This window comes from Sycon ciliatum, chromosome 2 (assembly GCF_964019385.1).
Source record: "Sycon ciliatum chromosome 2, ocSycCili1.1, whole genome shotgun sequence".
NCBI lineage: Eukaryota > Metazoa > Porifera > Calcarea > Leucosolenida > Sycettidae > Sycon > Sycon ciliatum.
This window is the reverse complement of record NC_088644.1, coordinates 10,689,989-10,713,417: the sequence shown is the minus strand read 5'-3', so window position 1 is coordinate 10,713,417 and position 23,429 is coordinate 10,689,989. Positions and strand designations below refer to the sequence as shown.

Below are 23,429 nucleotides of genomic sequence, written 5' to 3'. Positions count from 1 at the left end.
TGCCGGCATAATCCGCCATGGGCTATTGACCGCTTATATTGACTCCTTTTTAGCGATTGAACACAGGCTTTGGGTAGTCGTGATAAATCTAGTGTATTGACTTCGTACTTGGTCAGTATAGGAAATAAAAGACCTCGTAAAAGACCTCGGCTTCGCCTCGGTCTTTTACTCGGCTTTTATTTCCTATATCGACCTCGTACTCAGTCAATATTAGATACTTAGTGGCCGAGGTACGGATGTGCGGATATGAGCTCATATCACTATGCTGCAGCTACATGTACATGTACATAGCGTTGGGAGGACACCGGGAAGTGAGAATGGAGCCGCTACTAGTACTAGCTCAGTTGTCGGCCGGACGGTGGCGCTCATTTTCCCGGTTATATGGAGTACACAATGGCACATATAACATGTATAAGGCGTAACTCAATTCCAGTCTACGTGATTGTACATAACAGCATTCATGGCTTCTTTTTCGCCCATCAACATGTGCGTTATCTCGGAAGAAGCTGGCTGGACTAGCACTTAGAGTGGAGGGTCACAATAGTTGTCAGTAGTCGGTATCGTCCTTGCTACGATGCCGATGGCGGTGGTGTTTGCAAGATGGGCCAGCTGTCCAGAGTGCATTGTGGACCTGTGGTGGTGATGAAGTATTGCACTGGAGCTCTGCGGCAACTCACATGTATCGTAATTAGAACTAATCGTAATGATTGTAATTCGTATGAACACAAACTGCACGCAGGTGGAGACCAACATAATAATATTATGTATACTCTTGCCCAGTCTTGCTTCTTGTCCAGGTGCAGGGACACGCATAGATATACACGTGCTGTAGATCGACATGTTCGGACCTAGTACAGTAGTACAGTAGTAGTATACATGTCAGCATTCCTTTGTTACAGATCAGACCACAGTCATGTACATGTACATGTACATGTCACACCACCTGTCTCGTCATTTTGCAAAGCCGCAATGTGAGGGCAGGTTGTGCTGCTGAGAAGGAGGTCTTGGACGCATAGCACGCGTGTGTACGGACACTGAGACAGCACCATGACTGTACAATATGTTCTTCAGAGACTTGTAATGAGCTGAGATTTCCCCTCTGCAGGGGCAGTCAGAGTCTACCAGTATAGGCATGTCCGCTACATGTACCATTGTCCATGTAGTCCGTTCTCGTCCTGCTGCCCGTACAGAGTCTACTGAGCACCGACACCAGGAGGCTGCCAGGACACTGCAACGGTGATGACTGCTGCCGTGCTAGTGCTGGTAGTTCAGAGCTGTCTGGCAGTGGCACGTACTGGCGCGTTCCGCAGTCTGGGTTTGTCCGAATGTGTACAGACTCAGTGTATTCCATGGCTTACTTGGCAGCGGGGAAGCAACACTGAGCTAACGTGCCACCTTGCTTGATTTGTGGTCTGCGAGTACGGCGGGATTGTAACATTACTTGACAGACTATCACATGCACAGCCAAGTGAGCTGTGACGGGTCGTGGATCATGTTGTCAAGGCTCAGGTGCAGACATCACACCGGGACGGGTATGGTGTGACTGGTCACACCATTTTGCTGTACAAGGCCTGCAGCACTGACTTTTGCGCGTATCATGTACATGTACGTGTAGCTCTGCCTGCTGCGGGGAGCATTCTCTTCACTAGTCTGTCAACGTTACGTGTCGTAGGGTTTGCACTGCACTGGGGACTTCCCTGAATCATCATCAGTTCTATCTCATTCTGCTCTACTGACAATAGGCATGTTGTCGGAGGACCGGAGCTACGCCTCCTCCTCTGGGCACTTCCAGACCAACCATAGTGTGACGTTGACAGGCTGTGCGGACTCTCTGCATTTTGATCCGTGATGATCAGTATCAGTCAGCCATGGTTAGTAGTAGTAGATTCTACTAGTACTACTGTAGTAGCCTAGTTAGTAGCCAGAATCCACACAGTGGATCTGGCCTCTGACCACGATCAGTGTCCAGGTACGGTAGATACGTCGCTAGCTAGCTGTTCCCAATTAAATGATTATAATAATAAGTATGCCATGCCAGGGTTCACACGTACACGGCAGGTACGCGGTGCACTGAGCTCAGTGAGTGAGTGTCAGTGACGCTGCGCCAACACAAGTACATAACCATGATAACAGCAGCACCCAGATTGGGCCAAAATACCCAAACGCTGAAATGGACAAGCCCAGCATTAGATTTAAAAAAAAGGGCTAGGCCCAAGGGTGTTCGTTGCGCGTGTGCGCTTGTGCGTAGATCTACGTGTGCGTGTGTGTGGCAGGACATGCGCCGCCGCAAGCAGGCACAGGCACACTCCGCCGCGCCGCACAGCTACATAGCCATTGTGCGTTTGCGAACATTCACGAGGCGCACGTGCGCACAAATCGGCCCTGCAAACGTCAAAAAATAATGTTTCAAATTTCACCTTCGACTTCGTTCTGCTGATCTGAGTCCTACCACTACCAGTGCAGGACCAGCAGGGTTTGCCACATCAAAAGAGCGGAGCTTGTACGTTTGGTTCAGCGGATCACAGCGAAGGTGGCGTTTTCTAGATCGAGAACTGCTTTGTTCTCCGCACTGGATTGTCCCTATCCGTTTCCGAATCAATGGGCTGTAATGTAGCTCGGCAAGCAAGGTTGGGGAGCGGACGAGATTTTAGTCTTTAGTCACTAGTGCCAAAGTAGTGGTGTAAGAGCGATACTTTTAGAAAATAAATACGTGGACATGGTGAACGAAAAGGATGGGCCCATGCTCTCGAGATGGGCTTATGAGGAGATCCAATTCGCCAATGATGACTGCGGCTTGTGCGTGTGCGAGGTGACAGATGGAAAAGGGAGCACCTCGAGACAGTGGAGCAGGGAGGATTTCCCGGGTGTGCCTGGCGACATTCTGGAGTTCTTTCGGGGTACGTATCTGCATTACGGTGTAAAGGTGGATGGGGAGAACGTGGTGCATATGACTGGGGACGGTCCCGTGCGATGGCAGAACATTGCCAGCAGTGCGTCGGAGAATGCCGTGGTCAAGAAGGAGTTGTTCAGCAAGGTGGTGCGTGGTGCCAGCTCGGTGCAAGTGTGGAATAAATACGACGACCGATACCAGCCGTACCCGGCCGATAAGATTGTCAGGCGAGCGCTAAGCAACATCGGGCAGCGTGGCTACCATCTGCTCTTTCTCAACTGTGAGCACTTCAGCAACTGGTGCCGCTACGGGATCAGCATGAGCCACCAGGCGGAGGTTCTGGGCACAACGATAGCGGCAACCAGCGGGGCAGCGATCGGTGCGTTCCTCGGCCCCATCGGCGCGGCAGTTGGCCTTGTGAGCGGAGTCCTACTGGCGACGGGATCTACGTTCTGGCGTCATCAAAAAGAATACAGTAAGGTTCGTCAGCTGAAACGGTCGGTGTCAACAGCTAAGATGCCGTCGATGATGCTTCGCCAGCACAGCATACAGGCAGAGCAGAATGGCGGAGGCAATCGGCGATTGAGTCCCGACGATCAGAATGTAGTGCAGTGACCGTAGCCGTGACTTTGTTGTTGTTGTTGTGTGTGTGTGTGTTTGTGTGTCTCATATGTATATGTGGGTGGGTGTTGAATTGTGGCTATATCAACGGACACCTTCTGTGTTGCTATGCACATCACGCCGGCATCGGTAGTGTCCAGTACAGATATAGACAAGAAGGTGCCGGATGCTCCATAGTGAGAGAGCTTAGAATATAGGTTTCAGTGGTACTCTTACTCTTACTGCATTGTAACTTATTCTGACTGTGATGATGGAGCATGTGGATTGCCGTGTTGCCTTGACTGAACTCTGCTAGGTACACTCATGTACATGTACGTGCACTGAGGTAGAGTATACGCAGCTGCCGTTGCTAAATACGTCTCTGCAGTGCTCTCACGGAACGCGTCTTTTCGGATCTGCGACGCCGAGTCTGCAAGAAAGGCGCGGTGGACAAATGGAGCGTGCTCTGGTCTATCGCTGTTCCACAGCACATTCTGCGGTATTGCTAGCTTGTGTAAAAATGATCATGACTCTTATCATTGTCATTGTAGCTCAACTTGAATTGAAGAAACTTCAACTTGATTTTGTAACTGACAGGTTTTTTAAAATTAATTTTAGTTATCAACCACTAGAAGAATGCTTGACACTACGACTCGTAACGTTAGTTAGACAATGCACTGTGTTTGTTGTTGGTGAACTTGTCGTAATTTGGAATGAAGTGACAAAGTAGTGGTGGATGTGTAGTTTGATATCAATGCCGGCATTGATGATGGACGACAACGCCTTACTGAAGTAGATGTTTTCCAGTGTGTTCGCGTGTGTGTGCATGTGTGCGCGTGTTGTGTGTGTGTGTGTGTGTGTGTGTGTGTGTGTGTGTGTGTGTGTGTGTGTGCCAGCTTGTTATGTTGGTGGGTGCACTTTATATAATGTGACTTAAGCCAGCTAGCGGTTTGTGTCGGTTGCCATCAGGTCATGCGGCTTGAAGGTGTAATGTTGTACCTGCTACCTTTCAACAAGGGTTGGTTGGTCTCAGGGTCCATTATAAGTTTGTCACCTCCTATTCGAAATGTGCATACAGGTATCTGCTGGCCAATGGACTACAATCATGTACTTCTGGTTAGATCAACACTTGTGTAATCCGGCAATGGTATCAAGAGTACATAACCGTGGTTAGTTATGTACTCTTAATGGTACTAGTAATGGAGCCCATATCAGATCCACCCTGGTTTATCCCTGCAGACACACTACTACTACTGCACTAGTCACATGCATGTATCTTCACTGAGGACAGGGGTCAACTTGATGATGCGGTTGGATCCCAGGACGGACACCTTTTAAAATTGTAATGCCGTCCATCTTGTCCCCACACACTTACTGAGGTGTGGTGAGCCCACAAGTGGGATCATTTCTAACTTCTAAGTCCACCCAGAGTTTTGGTATGTCGGCGATTCAATGCCACCCAACTGCTTTCGAAATCTCTCTGCCCTCTCCCCAGAAGACCCACGTGACCAGTAAGTGTACATGTGTGTGTGTGTGTGTGTGTGTGTGTGTGTGTGTGTGTGTGTGTGTATGTGTGTGTGTGTGTTACGTTGTGTGTTTTTTGGTCCAACGGTAGGTAAGAAAATGAGCTCCAGAGGACATACCGGCATTGGGTGGAACTCGGAGAACAACGGTCGACAGAATACGGAAGTGCATCTTGCTTGCAGCCAGGCTGCTTCCCAAACAAGACCTACTCTCTCCCCCTTTGAAATTCACTTCCTTAGAATTGGGCACCATTGCCCGTTTGGCCTTGCGAAGTAAATATAAATCAACAACAACAACAACAACAACAACAACAACAACAACCTGCTCGCATGTAGATCTACTGGCACTGCATGTACTGGCACTTGCACCACAGCTGTACGGTCCTAAGTAGTTACCGGGCCAAAGAAGGTGGGAACAGAAAGGTTTTGACGGAACACAGAGACTGAGTCATCCGACAAAGGCCAATGCTATGCCCAGGGCCATGTCCTTACTTGGTAACTACTATAATAATACCCTGCCCCAGCTGAGTCAGTGAAAGGCTAGTACAGTAGCCTATCGATATCGGGCGACAGACTCATGACAGTAGACCATGCGTCGACCAAGGGCCGGCATGCGGCAGTTTACATAGAAGGGTTTGGATGGGATCCCGGGAGTGAGCACGTGAGTGGCGATCGCAGACTTGGCCACAATCATGATCAAGTCAGCCCCAGGCGAGAATCCACGTGGGGCCTGAACATCATCATTCTCATTTTCGTCTACCCACGGCGGATACGGGATAGCGCACAGACACTCCAGTCTGAAGCCGTGAACGAATAAAAGAAAATACATGATTGTAGACGTGAAAGTGAGGCCCCGGCGGTCAGTTTCAGCGATAGCACACAGGCAAGGCATGGCTACCACTGGCACTGATCTGCTGCTGAGCGACAATCACCATGCAGCTCCCAAACTGGGGCCAAAGCTAAAACAATCGATGTTGCTCTTGCACAAACCGTTCCTCTGCACCTGTGGCTGAGAGAGAGCTAAATGCTCGGCAGAGAAAGGGACTTGCCCCGGGCGAAGGCAAAGAGCCATTTACGGGTATCGATGGAACATTGAAGATCTCTATTTCTAACGAATGGCTACTTGCTACAGCCTGCAGGGCAGGGTTATTTTCTATGTTCAGCACCAGTTAGACCGTGGTAGACCAGACTGGTCGATGACACTCCGACGGCTGACAAATCCGGAGGGGTGCACGATAGCTACCGGTTCGTGGACGGAAGCTCTGGACTTGTCCTAGGCACGCTGAAATGGCTGCTTGGACGATTTTAGGCTGTGTCGGCATCGCCCACTTACTCTGGCTATCTACGCTGCTGGAGAGTAGTGTAAGTACAATGAACTTTGGTCTTTACTTCTTTCAACATCTACAATTTTGGCAAGGAAATATTTCGTGAGCTGCATCAATGCATGAAACCAGTACAGCAGAGAGGTTCCAGGTCAATGCATGAAACCAATGAATAGAAGTAATTAGTTGGTGTAATGGTGGATCTTCTGAGCCTGAGGTCGCCTACCGCGATGCATTCAAGCGGCTGGCCTTCGTCCGTCAGTCTGGCATGCATGACCATGGTCGGCGGAGCAATACTTTTTAGAATAGTGATCAATGACTGTTTGAGCGCATAGCTAATATTATAATATAGGCCGAAAGAGTTGAGGAGGGCGTCATGTTACCACAGTCTGTGCACTTTCTTATCTACCGGTACTCGTTACCACGAAGCCGTGCTGCAAAACACGGCTTTCAAACGGCTTTCAAACCGCGAAGTACGAGCGCCTTTGAAGTCTTGCAATGAATATCACTGACAGTGTCTGTAGCCTAGTACAGACAGTCAGTGTAGCCTGTGCAGGCCAGGCTTCGTCGAGTGTGGCGAGAGCAGAGAGCTGATGTGGAGCGAGTACTGAGCTGCATACACAGTGGCACAACACACAAACCGTTGAGGGAGGAGTGGTTTTACAAAAAAATTAATATAATGGAACCCGGCTCGTGTATCTCTGGCGGTCGGGCTGGAACGGATCATATCATGGGTTTATGGGACAGTGTTGCTAGGGTTTGTCACAACAGCGTAACAAACATGTCAAGAAAAGAGCACATAAATCCGTTTGTGGTGACACTCAGACTTACAGCATTGGTAACTCTTTGCCGCCACATTACGAGTATGCACGCCACGCACTATGTGAACGTGATGGTGCCAGTATCCTGCGGGCTGTCGGGACAGTACAGATATTGTATCCGGCTGTCTGGACCGTATTCATCTGTGATACTGGGATTGGCTGGTGATGCATGCTAGGAGTAGAAGGAGAGTGTGTGTGGCATGTTCAATCACTGCACGCAAGCACAGTACATGTATGATGTACTGACAGCAGAGTGAGGGAACAGTCATGTACACCCAGCCATTGTTACTGTGTGACACCTATCCCTGCTTGTACATTGTCAGTAACCAAACATTGGTGTGTGACGTGCAACGGTTCAGTTACAAACGAGCGTTTTGAAGGCTCCCCCCGTGTAGTGGATACGACGCAACATGTTTTTAAACTGTTGCCCGTGAAAACGGCAATCTGTCATCACCCTTGCGTGGAGGTCATCATAGCCCCATCCATGGGTATGGCAAAGCACTGAGCGTTTTGCAGATACGGCCGGGGCTGTACTACTAAATATTTGCTTTGCTGTGCGCGAGTGAGTATGTGCGTGTGCGTGCATGTGTGTTTGTGTAGATGAGTGTGTGTGTGTGTGTGTGTGTGTGTGTGTGTGTGTGTGTGTGTGTGTGTGTGTGTGTGTGTGTGTGTGTGTGTGTGTGTGTGTGTGTGTGTGTGTGTGTGTGTGTGAGGTGTGTGTGAGGTGTGTGTGTATGTGTGTGTGTGTGTGTATGTGTGTGTGTGTGTGTTATTGGATACTGAGTACCTTGCCCTGATTAATCATGTGTGCACGTTCAGGTTATCACATCACCAACTGAAGCACCTTCCCCAAGTACCCTACAACCAGCATCACCCAGTGCAAATGAAGCCTTGCAACCGACATCAACCACCAGCAATATCGCAACACCTCCAGAAGGTATAGTGTAGCTGGAGCTTGAGTTATAGGGATTCTGGCAAGATGCTCCTCTAGTCTCAACACATCAGAACCTGAACTGCTGCCAAACACTGGCCGAAAAGTGCAGCAGGGGTAGACCTCAGTACTCCAACCGAAGAAAATATACTCGGGGATTATTTTTAGGGGTCAAAGGGGCTTTCCGGGTACGCGCCCGTTAATCTCGGGTACCGTTAGTAAAAGGGTACCCGTTTGGATTTCGGTGATCCAGTCAGCACGGAACAACACTGCTGGGATTGCGCATTCCAGGCAGGAGTTAATTACTTACAACTTCACACTGGATGCCTGCATTGTTGTTGCATTTTTGCACCTACTTGTAGTAGATCTACCTCTGCAACTATCAGACACAAATCAATTTGCGAATCATGTGATATCAAAAATTCAAAATGCAATCTGAGAACAGATACTAGTAAATTAAAATCAGAACTTATGTGAAAACTGCGCAAAAATTAAACGTGGCCGCTAAAGGGTGCCCGTTAACCTCCTCATTAAAGGGGAAGTGAAGCCTTAAATCAAATTTTCACCAGTTGTAGTTTTCGGGGTCACAGTGCTCAGTCGAATGGTCTTGGTCCGAGGAAGCTGAGACTCTCCTTTCCTCCTTATTCCCAATCGAACTTGCGCACTTCTGCCGAAACTGGGTGACTGCACCCTACTACAGTCTGTTTCAAAAAGATTAGCAATCAAGTTTGGGTCTTAAAAAGTATGAAGATAAGGGAAATTTGGACAACAAAGTACATAAAATGGCTTGTTAGGGCATGGCAAATTGTTCTGTGAAGGTTTCAGAACAATTGGACCAACCGTTAAGGAGTTAGAATTTCGGCCAGGTTTCTTGCCTTTTCCCATGGTTTATAATTTGCCCTGGAAGCCAGTATCGATTTGTTATAAAAACCCACGATTTATCCCTTCCTTTTTGGCCTTGTGGTTATGAATGCTGTCTGCTGACCATGAAGTTGTGAGTTCAAATCCCAGCAAATCTTCAAGGCAAACATTTTTTCTTCATTTTTTCATTGTTTTGGTGATCACGCTGGTACAATTTTTGTACAAGAGTCAAGACAAAGAAGGTGGCTGCGCCAAACGACTTGTTGTTGGAGCTCTTGTTTCCTGCCGAACTGACTGACACTTGACTGGCTCACGCCATGTGAAGTTGTGAACACACACAACACTGAAACCGTGTGAGTGAACACGGAAGTCACTGCGCTGTAGCTACGTGTTGTTGCATACATGCACCGGCACATCGATATCGATCGATCGATTTCTGTTTGAGAATTATTTTATTTCAAGATCGCCAATTTATCTGAATAGGAGTCAACGCCGCCGTCTTCTATCAACTTTCACAGGCGTCTGCTTTTCTCAAAATGTCGTCGAAGTCACACGGATAGCCTTGGGAATGAGTCTGTGTCAATGCCGTTTTCGTCACATTGTGAGAGTAAATTGCATCCACGGCAGCTCAAAGAATCTATTTGGTCACAAAACGAATTGGGACGCATCCCGCTCGTCAAAATTTACCAGACTTTCGACATGTCCTCTCTGACTCCATATCGATACGAGGAAGAACTCGTTTGTTGTAAACCAGACGAACACAAAGTCATGTACGAGTACCGACGTCAGTGCAGTGAGTTGTCATTTTTCATGCTTTCGCGCGGAATATTTCTTCGAGTTCACAGTGAGTTTTTCCAGGCAGCCCTCGAGCGCTCATACGGTAAGACGGCAAACTCCCCGGGCGATCGCCAGGATTGCTAATCTTTTTGAAACTGACTATAGATGGGGATTTGTATGCAAAATGTCACTAAAAGTGCCATTTCGTTCCTATAAAAGCACGGATGACCGCAGTTGGCCCATAATTATGGTGTAGTCTTTTGGACGCTGAGTCGACTGGTTTTGGTCCGAAAAGGCTGCAATGCAGCGTTCGGACCTTATTCCCAATCGAACATGGTTGAAGAAGCGGTCACGTGCTCCTGCGTACACCAGTCACCTGGTCACTGCACCAGCAGGCGACACCTTTCACACCGAGGTTCAACTAGAGTTCAACTGGAGTGACAGGAATGCACCCAAACAGGCTGTAAGTTGTACCCTGCAGGCACGGTGACCAGGTGACGCTGCATCGCAGCCTTTTCGGACAAAAACCAGTCGACTCAGCGTCCAAAAGACTACAACATATGGGCCAACTGCGGTCATCCGTGCTTTTATAGGAACGAAACGGCGCTTTTAGTGACATTTTGCATACAAATCCCCATCTAGGAGGGTGCAGTCACCCAGTTTCGGCGGAAGTGCGCGAGTTCGATTGGGAATAAAGGAGGAAGGGAGCGTCTCAGCTTCCTCGAACCAAGACCATTCGACTCGGCACCCCGAAAACTACAACTGTTGAAAATTTGATTTTAAGAAAATTAGTTCAAATTAACTGTTCGTTAGTTAAAGACACACCCAGTTGACCCCTGATTATTTTTCAGAATGTTTCTGTTGAAGAATCTGAAGCGTGTCCTCCTTCTTAGTAGTGTGATATCATTTTTGTGGCCAAGAAAGCCTCTATATTTTGTAGGGTCATTTCTAGGGCTGAAACGATCATCCATTTAGCCCAATCGATTACTCTTTATCATAACGATCGATTATTCGATTATAATCTTTAAGAGGCCGCACCTGGAATATGTACGTAGAATGGCCAAAAGTGGAAATATGTACAAAATTTTGCACGAAAAAAGTGTTATGTATGCAGACCGGACGCGACCTTGACCTTCGAGCTTCATGCTCCAGCTTCGTTGTACTACACTAGGACTGTTTTTTGATTTTGACAGCATGTACCAAGGCGAGTCGCGCGTGCAGTGCGTAAGAAATTGAAAATTTTAAAAACGCAAAATAATCGTAATCGGTAATCTAAACGATTGCTCGGTCGTTAGAGTTATCAAACGAGTACTCGATTATTCGGTATAATCGTTTCAGCCCTAGTCATTTCCTTATTTTGTCCTTTGCCTGTGCATGCGTGCTGGTGTGTTTGTGTATGTGGAATCGTGTGTTTGCATATGGGTGTGTATATGTGTGTATAATGTATGTGTGTATGTGTATGTGTATAATGTATGTGTGTATGTGTATGTGTATATGTGTGTATATATGTATGTGTGTATGTGTGTGTGTATGTGTATAATGTATGTGTATGTGTATGTGTGTATGTGTATAATGTATGTGTATGTGTTCCACTATCTACATGCCAGAAGATCCATGCAAGATGCCGGCAGATTGGCTGAAGGGATATCCCCTTGGTGCAAGTGCGTACTGTTACCCTACGCTGACATGCATTTCTGTCTACAGTCTTGATGAGGTGTATGTTGTGCTTGTACTCACATACCATCAGCCATATACCGGCTTGTCACAAGAGAAACATGCAACTGATATGCAATGGCTACAGTCCACGAGGGCCTGTCTGCCCACTGATTCTCTCTCATCTGAGTTACAACATCAGACAGGCCTTACATACCCCAACTCCGCCACACACTCACACTCACACACATTGTAGTTAAATGTCTAAAAATCATGCGGCAATGACTGTTGTTCCACCTCAGGGACCCTATGCTACGCTGCCCTGTTTCCGCTATGGTGGGAGGATGTGACCTCCATCAGTCCTCTTCCCATAGTTCCAGACTATTGCGAAGCAAGACTTCTCAGCTCGATGAACTATAGCATGAATGTGAAGTATAGCGTGGACAGGATAGGATTCCATGTCTTCATCAACCCGGAACTGCCACCAGCAGCTGGTGAGTACCACTACGTGTGCATGTACTGTAAAGCGGAAATCTTCGGTGGTGCAATATTTTCGGTATTCTCCAAAATCGGCGGTTTGGTGGAGGAAAATTTTCGGTAAACCCGTTTTCCAGGTAAGGGTACTTGTACTAGTACCGGAATTTTAAAACTGAGAAAAAGAATGAGAAAAAAGAACAATGAAAACAAAACAAAAAGAGTACTAAAGGAACCTGGAGAGAGCAGTATGAAGTTTAGGTAGGCGCGTGCAGATTGGAACAAAATGCAGCATAAGTGGCACGAGACTTTACCTCCTGCGGAAGCCGGGACCAATGAGAATGGCATTGAATAGAGAGGATTTTAAAGGGATCGATGATCTGGCAAGTGGGAACTGGAGAGAACATCTAGTAGGCGAGCTATTATTGAACCAGATCAAATGCGCAAGTGCATGCGGAAGAGCAAGTTTAAGCTTAATACGGTGAATAAATTTGCATGCCGAGTGGGGAAAGCGTTCTGAGAGAGGGGAAGAGGAAGCCCGTGAAAATGTATAGCGTCTGAGAGCAGGTTAGAGGGGGCATACGGAATATTAATCAAAAGCAATTTACGGTGCGTGAATTCTAACCGATGCATAAGAGTGGAGGATAGACCGGAGGACCAAACGAGAGAGCAGTAATCAAACAAAGGAAGAACATAAGAGTGATAAAAATGTGTTTTCGACAACCATAGTGCAGATGGGAAATGTGAGAAGAAAAGCAGCCTTAAGCGGAGAAAACTCGCTTTTCATAATATGTTACGTGCGAATCCCAGGACAGGCATGTCGAGTTTGGGATTCAAGTTATCAGACCCAGTCATGTGGGAATAATAGTGACTGAAATTGATCCTTGAAGAAAGTTTTTTAATAGAGCCGTGCGCTCGAATTTTAACCTTTTGTTCGAATTTTCAGGATTCACCCTTAATAGGTGACTTTGTGTTGCGGCTGCCTAGACCAGTCCTATGCACAGCCGTAGTGTTAGATAATGTTTGGAGTTTTTTGTCAACGTTTTCGTTTCATTTTTCCTTTTCTCTTCGATAAACATTGCATTGCTGTTGCAATTCACATTTTTATCAATCAATTTTGCTGTTCTCTGTTTGAATTCTTCACTCTCCTTGCATTCATATCATCATGGGCTTGTGTGTTCAATAAAACATCTTTCTGTAGTGTTAGATAAATGGGCAGCTAGCGTTGCATGCCTCAAGCAAACTCTAACCAAGATTAACCGTTTCAAGTTTGCGCTCTCTTGTCGCCGCCGCAGTGTCACAGTTCAACGATGCTATATACCAGGTGATCATTAACGGAGGTCTACCCAACACCGCGGCCGTGTGTGCTCTGGTGCGCGGTGCGGATATCCTGAATCCAGTCACGCTGCTCACGACAAGCTACCTACAGACGGACTTCATGGGACAGTACGTTGGAAAGATACGGGTAGGTGGAGCAGGTTGGAAAAGGCACACTCCCTCTTCACTCGCGGCCTAGCATAGTACTTTGAAGTGCATGTACATGTACTATGATTCACATTGCCATGGTGTATACTGTATACTGTAAAGGATGTGTGGCCAGATAGTGTTTGCATTGCTTGTTCAGGTTTCACTGCATAGTGCATAAACAGTGAAATCCGAGCCAAAGTGCAAGGCTGGCGCCCTGGACCTGTTTCCCACTGCACCACTATAATTATTATAGTGGTGGAGTGGGAACAGGTCCACATAATAATAGTGGTGGAGTGTGGGAACAGGTCCACATAAATATTATGTGTGCATGTTTCAATGATGCCCAGCAGCATTCTTATATGATTTCCAGGGCAGTAATGACATTGCATGCCAGCTATGCACTGTGGATGGGATTTCCCCTAGCATACCTGTGCCTGACAAGTCCACGTCTTGTTCTAATCCCCTGCACTGGAACCTATAGATTATCAACCTTCCCATAACGAAGTCACAGCTCGACCGCCGGACACTGGTCAACTACACCATACCCATCGTTCCAGCCGGTAAGGGTAAGGGTAAGGGTAAGGGCAGCATCGGCTGCTACGCAACCATCATGGTGAAGGTTGGCCACAGCCGGTTGATCTCTATTTCACACTCTGCATGTACTGGATCATGGGTGTAGAGCTGTGATTATGTACATGTACGAACTATAATGATTAGCCATGCTCACGTGGGGTGTGTAGCCATGCTCACGTGGGGTGTGTAGCCAGTTCTTGGACAAGAGAGAGAAAAAAGATCAAATGAACCAGCATGCTATGGATAATTGGATACACATGTAGATATCGGTCAAAGTTTCGACCAATTGTTGTGTTCCAGCTTTTGGGATATATACTCGGATACAATCAGCATGGATTTGGCTTGATTTTCCAGGAACACACTATGCGGGCTTGACCAGCAAAGGAGACATACGGCACGGCTCATGCCACTGCATATCCAACGCATAAAATCAACCAGCAGGGACCTCGCCTGGGTTATGGCAGGGCGTGTGCAAAGATCAATTGACTCTCTTCTTTGCATCTTTCCATCAAACCTGTGAATATCTCTTGTGTTGTTATGTTTTGTTTTTTTTACATGGAGTTTCCATGTGCGTTTGCCCTACCAATGCGCTGCTTTTTTTTTGTTGCAGATATCTTTGCCAAGTACTGTCGAATATTCAAGTGCGCATGGACACCTTGTCCGTGTTGTGAGTTATGCATTGCGCTGTGATTGAAGTACATTGTAACCGAGTTTTCAAGGCAGCTGTAACACCCATTTCCCTGAATTTAAGTCTACCACTGCGGTGGGATCAAGAGTGTGTAATTCCTTTCCCTGAGCTCCAAAATGGACTCAACGAGGGTGTTTCGTTCCATTGTGTCTTCCTTCCTTTGGTGGAAATATGGTTGTGTGTGCAGGCCGTTCTGAAGTTTCCATTCTTGTCAAGAACGATCCGGTGTCATTTCAACAGGCTCAGGATGAATGGATCGACTTTCCGTTGTTCTGTTTCGACTACCGTAGCTACAATTAATGTACTCAGCGACACTCTCCAGCCTCGTTCACTACCCTCGCGCTTTGCGTTTGGAAATGTCGCACATGACATTACCAGGCAACTGGTTGCCAGGCTGAGCTTGAACATTGCCTTGGTTTGATGTAAAAAGTGAATACTAGCTGCATGCTACTGACGGCTTTCAACTGTAGTGATTCCAATATAATGATGTCTGCAACACATAAGTGGAGAATGCACTTGTGCGTAGCTGCAAAGCTCGCTGTGATTCACACAGTTGGAGCACTGTGATTTTGAGGCGTTGAGCGGTTTAGCAATGCTTTGTTGTTCATTGGACAGTGTTGCGATCGGTTCAGCAAGCGACTCTGATGCCCTCCTTCCAACTCGGCAAATATTTTGATTTCAACGAGAGAAATTGGAAGCTCAGGGCCCTACGCTATGCTTTTTGCCTTCATGACCTAGACAAAAAAAAGCATAGGGATGTTATAAATTCTTATAAATTTCTACTTTTTGTTTTTAGACATATTAAACCTGGGATTTGAACCCGCACTATCGCCCTGCATGCATCCCCCGATACACTTCGCATACATACTAATTCTTCTAAGTTGCTTCACGTTATGATCTTGTATTTGAAAGCCCTATTTGAATATGCATTGTGGCCAGCCGTCTTTGATTGTACGGTACGGTACGGGACAGGTACGGGGCAGGTACGGGACAGGTACGGTCGAGGGTAATACGACACCATCTACCGCCTTGATGACGGCAAAAAAAGATTAGGGATGTTATAAATTTTTCAATTCTCCTATTTTTTCAGGCATAACCTGGGATTCGAACCCGCACTATAGCCCTACATGCATTCCCCCATACACTTCGCATTCATACTCATTCTTCCAAGTTGCTTCACGTTATGATCTTGCGTTTGAAAGCCTCATTTGAATATTGCGGCCAGCTGTATGTGGCCAGCTGTATTTGATGGTACGGTATGGTACGGGACAGATACGGGATAGCGCCAGACGTGACACAAACACACAAACAAACAAACAAACACCAAATTAAAGCTGTGTGGACCCTGGCTAGCGCCAGACGTTACTGAAGTAACGTCTTCTGCATAGCTACGGGAATAAAAACTATTCAAGGCCTTTAATTTTACTACAACTCAACTGCTGAAATTTAAAGCGATTCATTATGAAGACCAAAAATCCCAGTGACTCTGAGCTCCTCTGATCAGACCAAACATTACAAGGTCGAAACACCTACATCGTAGCTGTCTGGAGATTACGGAGGTAGAGAAAAATTGTACACAGAAAGGCGGGTCATGTGGAACGCCAGTACAGTGCGCTGTCCTCGATCTCTTGTCTTTCCATGTTGTACAGTGTCCGTTGAAATCCCCACCGATAGTATCGATATGACGATGGATGAGAACGGAACTATTCGGATCACGTGGGCAGTGCGCCCGGGTGCGGTGGACAATATCTACCTCGTTATCGAGACAGTAATGGAAAAACTATTGTGGAATGCTCGAATGCCGGTCAGTAATCCACAGTGCGTGCACACACACACACACACACACACACACACACGAGGGAGGGCCAGATAGATTCTAGCCGGCTGGCTTTCTAGTTTCTTCCCCCTTTTCGGTTTGCCAACCGTGACAATGGGCACGGTCATACTGCCAAGCTTCCCATCACGACGGGATTCAGGATGAAGCTCTCGTCTAGATCTAGAAGCTCGGTTGCTCAGCTGTTTAGTAGGTTTTTGAACACGAGTGGCCGGCATCACTGTAACTGGCCCAGTTGAATCCAGCTTCATGGCATTCACTTGACAGAGCGCCTGTTTCCATTCCAAGTATACGTTGTAGCGGCACTGATGTTGCTGTTGACAGCACTAGTATGAGTATCGTGTCTGTCTTTTCTATCATTGCCGCAGGGTAGTGCTCGAGAGATTACTCTCAACAAAACCATACTGCCAATGAACAGCTCTATATCTGTGGAGGTGAGGTTCCGGCCTACTTTTCTACCATAAACCATTAAACATACTGCTACTCGGACAACAGGGTACAGTACCTCAACTTGAACTTTCCAAATACGGTCTCTTCTTCTCTTGCGAGTGCTTAGAAAAGTTAACTCGGACAGCCCAAATATATAGCTGGGCAAGAGGAAGGCGAAAGCATTCCTTCACCACATCCCGTAGCACAGCACTCATTGCTCTACAATGCATACCATACGTACAACCGCACCGAGGTTGCAATAGATCAACCTTGAGCATTCCCTATAAGGCTGGTTCAAAGGGCTATCAACCTTGAGCATTCCCTATAAGGCTATTTCAAAGGGATTTTCCCAGCATGATTTCCCACTCCACCCTTCTCCATACAGTGGCCGGTCCCTTTATAACCTGGCACCAGTTGTGCTCCGGAAATTCTGCTGGATTAGAGAGGGTGCTGGATTACCAACTCTGACTTGCCCAGTATGCAGGAAGAGGACATTTCGGCTCCTGGAAATCCTGCTGGTTTACAGAGGGTGCTGGTTTATAAAGTGCTTGATTGAAGAAGGACGGCTGTAGTATGAAAATATGTCCTGCACCTTTCCATAGACTCTGATCCTCTGGGCCATCCATATCAAAGAGTCAACTCAACAAAAGTAACACAGGTACATTAGAAGAGACAGCGGTGACTATATCCAATCACTTGTGATCACTTCAAGCATACAAAAGTGCCTCGATTCCAGTTCAAACATTGCCCCTCTTCTTGTTTCTACTGCACAGATGTGGACGGATTTCACGACAGCTCGTGGAAAGTCATCACGGGCAGCGAACCCGGCGGAGAGAGATTTCATCATTGATGAGCTAGGTGTGTCATCTTCTCACGAGCTCCTGGAAATGGAGTGTGTGTGTGTGTGTGCCTGTGTGTGTGTGTGTGTGTGTGTGTGTGTGTGTTTGTGTACATACCACTGCACCATATGGGACACACACGTCTTTCTTCTCTTTCTCGGACTCTTCCTGACTTTTCTTTCATTCTCCTGGGTGGTTACCAACAGCCAGTGTATGCCGGAGTATGTGGTGTGGTGTGTGTGTGTAGAAAAAAAGAAAAAAAAGAAGAAAAAAATGGAAAAAATGAAAAATAGGGATTCACTGGCCAGAAAAAGTCATTCCAACAGCTGTGAGGTGGATACCAGGCTAAAAATAGTGGCGGTCAATTCATCAGCCTTGCAAGCTGTTGAATGGTGTAATCCCAGCACAAGTTGCTATGTCTAACATAGCTGTTCGCTATCATCGCTTCCGCGATGGGCATGTCTGAGGTCTGAGGTGTGTGTGTGCCTGTGTGTGTGTGTGTGTGTGTGTGTGTGTGCATGTGTGTGCGCATGCTTCTTTCTGTTCCTATCACTCTTGCAATGATGATGTGCACGTGTCTATAAATGTATACGTGTGTGCACGTGTATTCCCACCGTTTCCTGCAGTGTGGAGCGGCTGGGAAGCGGTGCGTATGGAAGAGGACAGCTCTCTGAATGTCACAGTGAACGGAGCTCAGCAAATACAAAGGCGCACATGTACGGTGCAGCCTTATGTCAGCCTAGCAACTAAATCGTATTTGAAGTGCCTGCGGGACGCCGAAGAAAGGAAAGTCGCTTGTCCATCCAGCTTGTGCATACCAGGTAAGAGAGTTGCCGCAATACAACGCCAACACACTACTACACAGCCACCCGTGTATGCCAGCAGTCTGTCACATACACGCACCGCATATGTTAGTAAATATCGTGTACTTGAAGTACCTGTGTCTGTGTGTGTTTTTTTTGTTTTTTTTTCTCTACAAAATCCACATATCTCCAGGTGTGTGTGTGTGTGCGTGTCTGTGTGTGTAGCTCTGCTCTGTGGCACTGAGTGCTTGCTGCACATATGCACTGGCATCCTAGCTCCGTGCAAACCAGCCCATGTTTACCCAATGCCGTGTACTCTGTAGTGAACGGCAGCTGGAGCAACTTCTCGGCGTGGACAGAGTGCAAACAGAATGCTACAGCGGGGGACAATTGCACAGTCGGGTACCAGAGGAGATGGCGCAGCTGTAACACTCCTGCGCCGCAGTTCGGTGGAGACGACTGCCGCGGTGCAGCTGAGGAAAACACCACGTGTACCCTGCCCAGCGCCAACTGTCAAGGCAAGTGATTGAGTAGACAACCAAGGATGAGTGTCAGCACATTACAACTTGTTTATCTGACTGAAATATTATCAGATGGCAGCTGAAAGCAGTTGGTTAGCCTGACAAGATGTCACAGTTTCCCGATGATCGCACACTGGGGTGTAGTTTCTCCCTCTCTCCCTGGTGTGTGAGATTGTACCTATAGGCTATACAGTAAAACTCCCCTGATCCGGGCACTCGCGTGTCTACCAGGCATCTTTACCACCCCTGATCCGGGCACTGCCGTGTCTACCATGCATCTTTACCACCCCTGATCCGGGCACTGCCGTGTCTACCATGCATCTTTACCACCCCTGATCCGGGCACTCGCGTGTCTACCATGCATCTTTACCACCCCTGATCCGGGCACTGCCGTGTCTACCATGCATCTTTACCACCCCTGATCCGGGCACTCGCGTGTCTACCATGCATCTTTACCACCCCTGATCCGGGCACTCGCGTGTCTACCATGCATCTTTACCACCCCTGATCCGGGCACTCGCGTGTCTACCATGCATCTTTACCACCCCTGATCCGGGCACTCGCGTGTCTACCATGCATCTTTACCACCCCTGATCCGGGCACTCGCGTGTCTACCATGCATCTTTACCACCCCTGATCCGGGCACTCGCGTGTCTACCATGCATCTTTACCACCCCTGATCCGGGCACTCGCGTGTCTACCATGCATCTTTACCACCCCTGATCCGGGCACTCGCGTGTCTACCATGCATCTTTACCACCCCTGATCCGGGCACTCGCGTGTCTACCATGCATCTTTACCACCCCTGATCCGGGCACTCGCGTGTCTACCATGCATCTTTACCACCCCTGATCCGGGCACTCGCGTGTCTACCATGCATCTTTACCACCCCTGATCCGGGCACTCGCGTGTCTACCATGCATCTTTACCACCCCTGATCCGGGCACTCGCGTGTCTACCATGCATCTTTACCACCCCTGATCCGGGCACTCGCGTGTCTACCATGCATCTTTACCACCCCTGATCCGGGCACTCGCGTGTCTACCATGCATCTTTACCACCCCTGATCCGGGCACTCGCGTGTCTACCATGCATCTTTACCACCCCTGATCCGGGCACTCGCGTGTCTACCAGGCATCTTTACCACCCCTGATCCGGGCACTCGCGTGTCTACCAGGCATCTTTACCACCCCTGATCCGGGCACTCGCGTGTCTACCAGGCATCTTTACCACCCCTGATCCGGGCACTCGCGTGTCTACCATGCATCTTTACCACCCCTGATCCGGGCACTCGCGTGTCTACCATGCATCTTTACCACCCCTGATCCGGGCACTCGCGTGTCTACCATGCATCTTTACCACCCCTGATCCGGGCACTCGCGTGTCTACCATGCATCTTTACCACCCCTGATCCGGGCACTCGCGTGTCTACCATGCATCTTTACCACCCCTGATCCGGGCACTCGCGTGTCTACCATGCATCTTTACCACCCCTGATCCGGGCACTCGCGTGTCTACCATGCATCTTTACCACCCCTGATCCGGGCACTCGCGTCTACCAGGCATCTTTACCACCCCTGATCCGGGCACTCGCGTGTCTACCAGGCATCTTTACCACCCCTGATCCGGGCACTCGCGTGTCTACCATGCATCTTTACCACCCCTGATCCGGGCACTCGCGTGTCTACCATTCATCTTTACCACCCCTGATCCGGGCACTCGCGTGTCTACCATGCATCTTTACCACCCCTGATCCGGGCACTCGCGTGTCTACCATGCATCTTTACCACCCCTGATCCGGGCACTCGCGTGTCTACCATGCATCTTTACCACCCCTGATCCGGGCACTCGCGTGTCTACCATGCATCTTTACCACCCCTGATCCGGGCACTCGCGTGTCTACCATGCATCTTTACCACCCCTGATCCGGGCACTCGCGTGTCTACCATGCATCTTTACCACCCCTGATCCGGGCACTCGCGTGTCTACCAGGCATCTTTACCACCCCTGATCCGGGCACTCGCGTGTCTACCAGGCATCTTTACCACCCCTGATCCGGGCACTCGCGTGTCTACCATGCATCTTTACCACCCCTGATCCGGGCACTCGCGTGTCTACCATGCATCTTTACCACCCCTGATCCGGGCACTCGCGTGTCTACCATGCATCTTTACCACCCCTGATCCGGGCACTCGCGTGTCTACCATGCATCTTTACCACCCCTGATCCGGGCACTCGCGTGTCTACCATGCATCTTTACCACCCCTGATCCGGGCACTCGCGTGTCTACCATGCATCTTTACCACCCCTGATCCGGGCACTCGCGTGTCTACCATGCATCTTTACCACCCCTGATCCGGGCACTCGCGTGTCTACCATGCATCTTTACCACCCCTGATCCGGGCACTCGCGTGTCTACCATGCATCTTTACCACCCCTGATCCGGGCACTCGCGTGTCTACCATGCATCTTTACCACCCCTGATCCGGGCACTCGCGTGTCTACCATGCATCTTTACCACCCCTGATCCGGGCACTCGCGTGTCTACCATGCATCTTTACCACCCCTGATCCGGGCACTCGCGTGTCTACCAGGCATCTTTACCACCCCTGATCCGGGCACTCGCGTCTACCAGGCATCTTTACCACCCCTGATCCGGGCACTCGCGTGTCTACCAGGCATCTTTACCACCCCTGATCCGGGCACTCGCGTGTCTACCAGGCATCTTTACCACCCCTGATCCGGGCACTGCCGTGTCTACCAGGCATCTTTACCACCCCTGATCCGGGCACTGCCGTGTCTACCGGCCCTCTTTACCACCCCTCTCAAGGAACACAAACTACCGGTACTGGCTTTTCTACGAAACACGATCCCCAAGGAATTCTGATTGGCCCACGGACAACTCGTTACTTGCAAGCAATCGGTATGACATTTCGTATGTTCCGAGTCGGGGGAGGGGAGGGGGAGGGGGGGGAGGGGGGGGGGAATTCCTAGTTATGGCCAGTGCCTAGTCCAACACACCCAGTTAATTCTATAAGCCCATTGCGCATTGCCAAATATGGAAGGTATGAGTAATGCATGTGAGTACACTGGGATCAGCAATGCACTGTTCAACACCCCAGACGACCATGCCCAGGTGGCTGTCCAGGGGTGTTAATGGTACAAATTACGCCATTGCGCAATGGGCGTATTGTACCTGCCTGTATGCAGTGGACTCACAAGTACAATGTGTGCCTTGGAATTTTCTCTCCAGGAGACGCACTACTCGCAACACCACCACCACCACCACCAGCAGCAGCAGCAGCGGCGGCACCAGCTGTGACCTCAGAAGAGGTTGTTCTTCTCTCCGTGTGCCTAGGGCTGACAGTACTCTTGGTGCTGGTGCTGGCGTGGCTTACACGCTGCTATCGCCGAGCGAAGAGACCGTACAGAGAACGGCTGACGCAGACGCTCAGCCCCGACGACATGGACCAAGTATACGTTTCACACTACCGGCCAACTCTGGACACGTATCTCCAGCAGGTACGCTCACTCACTCTTGACAGGCGTAAGCGGCAGCTCTTGAAGCTCGTGGACGCCATGTCAGAGCAAGGAGCCATCGACCCGGTGCTCGACATCTACGCAATCAACAACATTCAGCAGAAGCAGCTCTTGATTGAGAAGTACTTTGCGGCGGCCTGCAGAACGAAGACGTGGATAGTAGTGTGTGACGAGCGCATGTGCAAGGCATTCACCGACCCGCATCCAAGTACGGTAACTTGGCCAGAGAAGCTAACTACTCGCGAAATCCAGTTCATCAAGAGCAGCGACTTTATCAATGTTCTTGGCGTGATTCCCAGTTATGTCGATCACGCAGTGCCACAGGAATGCTGTGTGCCAAACTGGTTCACAGAGCGCCATGTACCGATCACGGACTTAAGAGGTAACGGCAACGTACGGGACTTGCTTTTGGCAATAAATCGCTATTGGGGCTTAGGCATAATGGATCACGTCGGCAGAAATGCGGAAGAAGAGACGATGCCGTGATGCACTTGGCAAGGGTCACGCATGTGATGCGTTGACACCCAGTGCAAACATAGTAAATCACTCGCGCAATGAGCATTGCATCATAAGAATGACGTCAGCTTGAAATCTGTCTGGACAGCAGGATATGCGAGAGTTGCACACTCTGGGGGGGGGGGGGGGGGGCACTAGTGGGCCTGGGCCAGCCACAGTCGCATTTTAGCAATCCCACAAGCACAGGATCATTGCAGACATTTGACCAAACCCTGAGAACGGCACTGATTCAGCAGCGCTACTCGCTGGCAAAGTGCTATTGTCCACCACAGGCTCACCCCTGCAAGCACAAGCGGCATACAGTAATGTATCGCATTGTAATGGACATCAAACTCCACTACTTTGATGTGTCCTCATCCTGTCAGAT

The 23,429-nt window shown here is 48.8% G+C and overlaps 2 protein-coding genes across 3 annotated transcripts; both read left to right on the top strand.

Moving 5' to 3' along the window:
• Positions 1 to 2,434: 2,434 nt before the first annotated feature.
• LOC135810727 (phospholipase A and acyltransferase 2-like) lies at positions 2,435 to 4,285 on the top strand. Its single transcript, XM_065324203.1, has one exon. It carries the CDS (start codon positions 2,717 to 2,719, stop codon positions 3,503 to 3,505), a length of 789 nt encoding a protein of 262 aa, XP_065180275.1. The 5' UTR covers positions 2,435 to 2,716; the 3' UTR covers positions 3,506 to 4,285.
• Positions 4,286 to 5,957: 1,672 nt separating this feature from the next.
• LOC135808634 (uncharacterized) lies at positions 5,958 to 23,181 on the top strand. 2 transcript variants are annotated; one of them, XM_065321856.1, is made up of 13 exons: positions 5,958 to 6,375; positions 7,976 to 8,093; positions 11,336 to 11,386; positions 11,681 to 11,872; positions 13,148 to 13,317; positions 13,801 to 13,879; positions 14,503 to 14,559; positions 16,230 to 16,384; positions 16,783 to 16,848; positions 17,617 to 17,701; positions 18,309 to 18,503; positions 18,809 to 19,003; positions 22,260 to 23,181. In XM_065321856.1, exons 1-13 carry the CDS (start codon positions 6,301 to 6,303, stop codon positions 23,030 to 23,032), a joined length of 2,211 nt encoding a protein of 736 aa, XP_065177928.1. In that variant the 5' UTR covers positions 5,958 to 6,300; the 3' UTR covers positions 23,033 to 23,181. The 2 variants fall into 2 exon arrangements, with proteins under 2 accessions (XP_065177928.1, XP_065177927.1); XM_065321855.1 differs by having other exon boundaries at positions 11,333 to 11,386.
• The last annotated feature ends 248 nt before the right edge of the window (positions 23,182 to 23,429 follow it).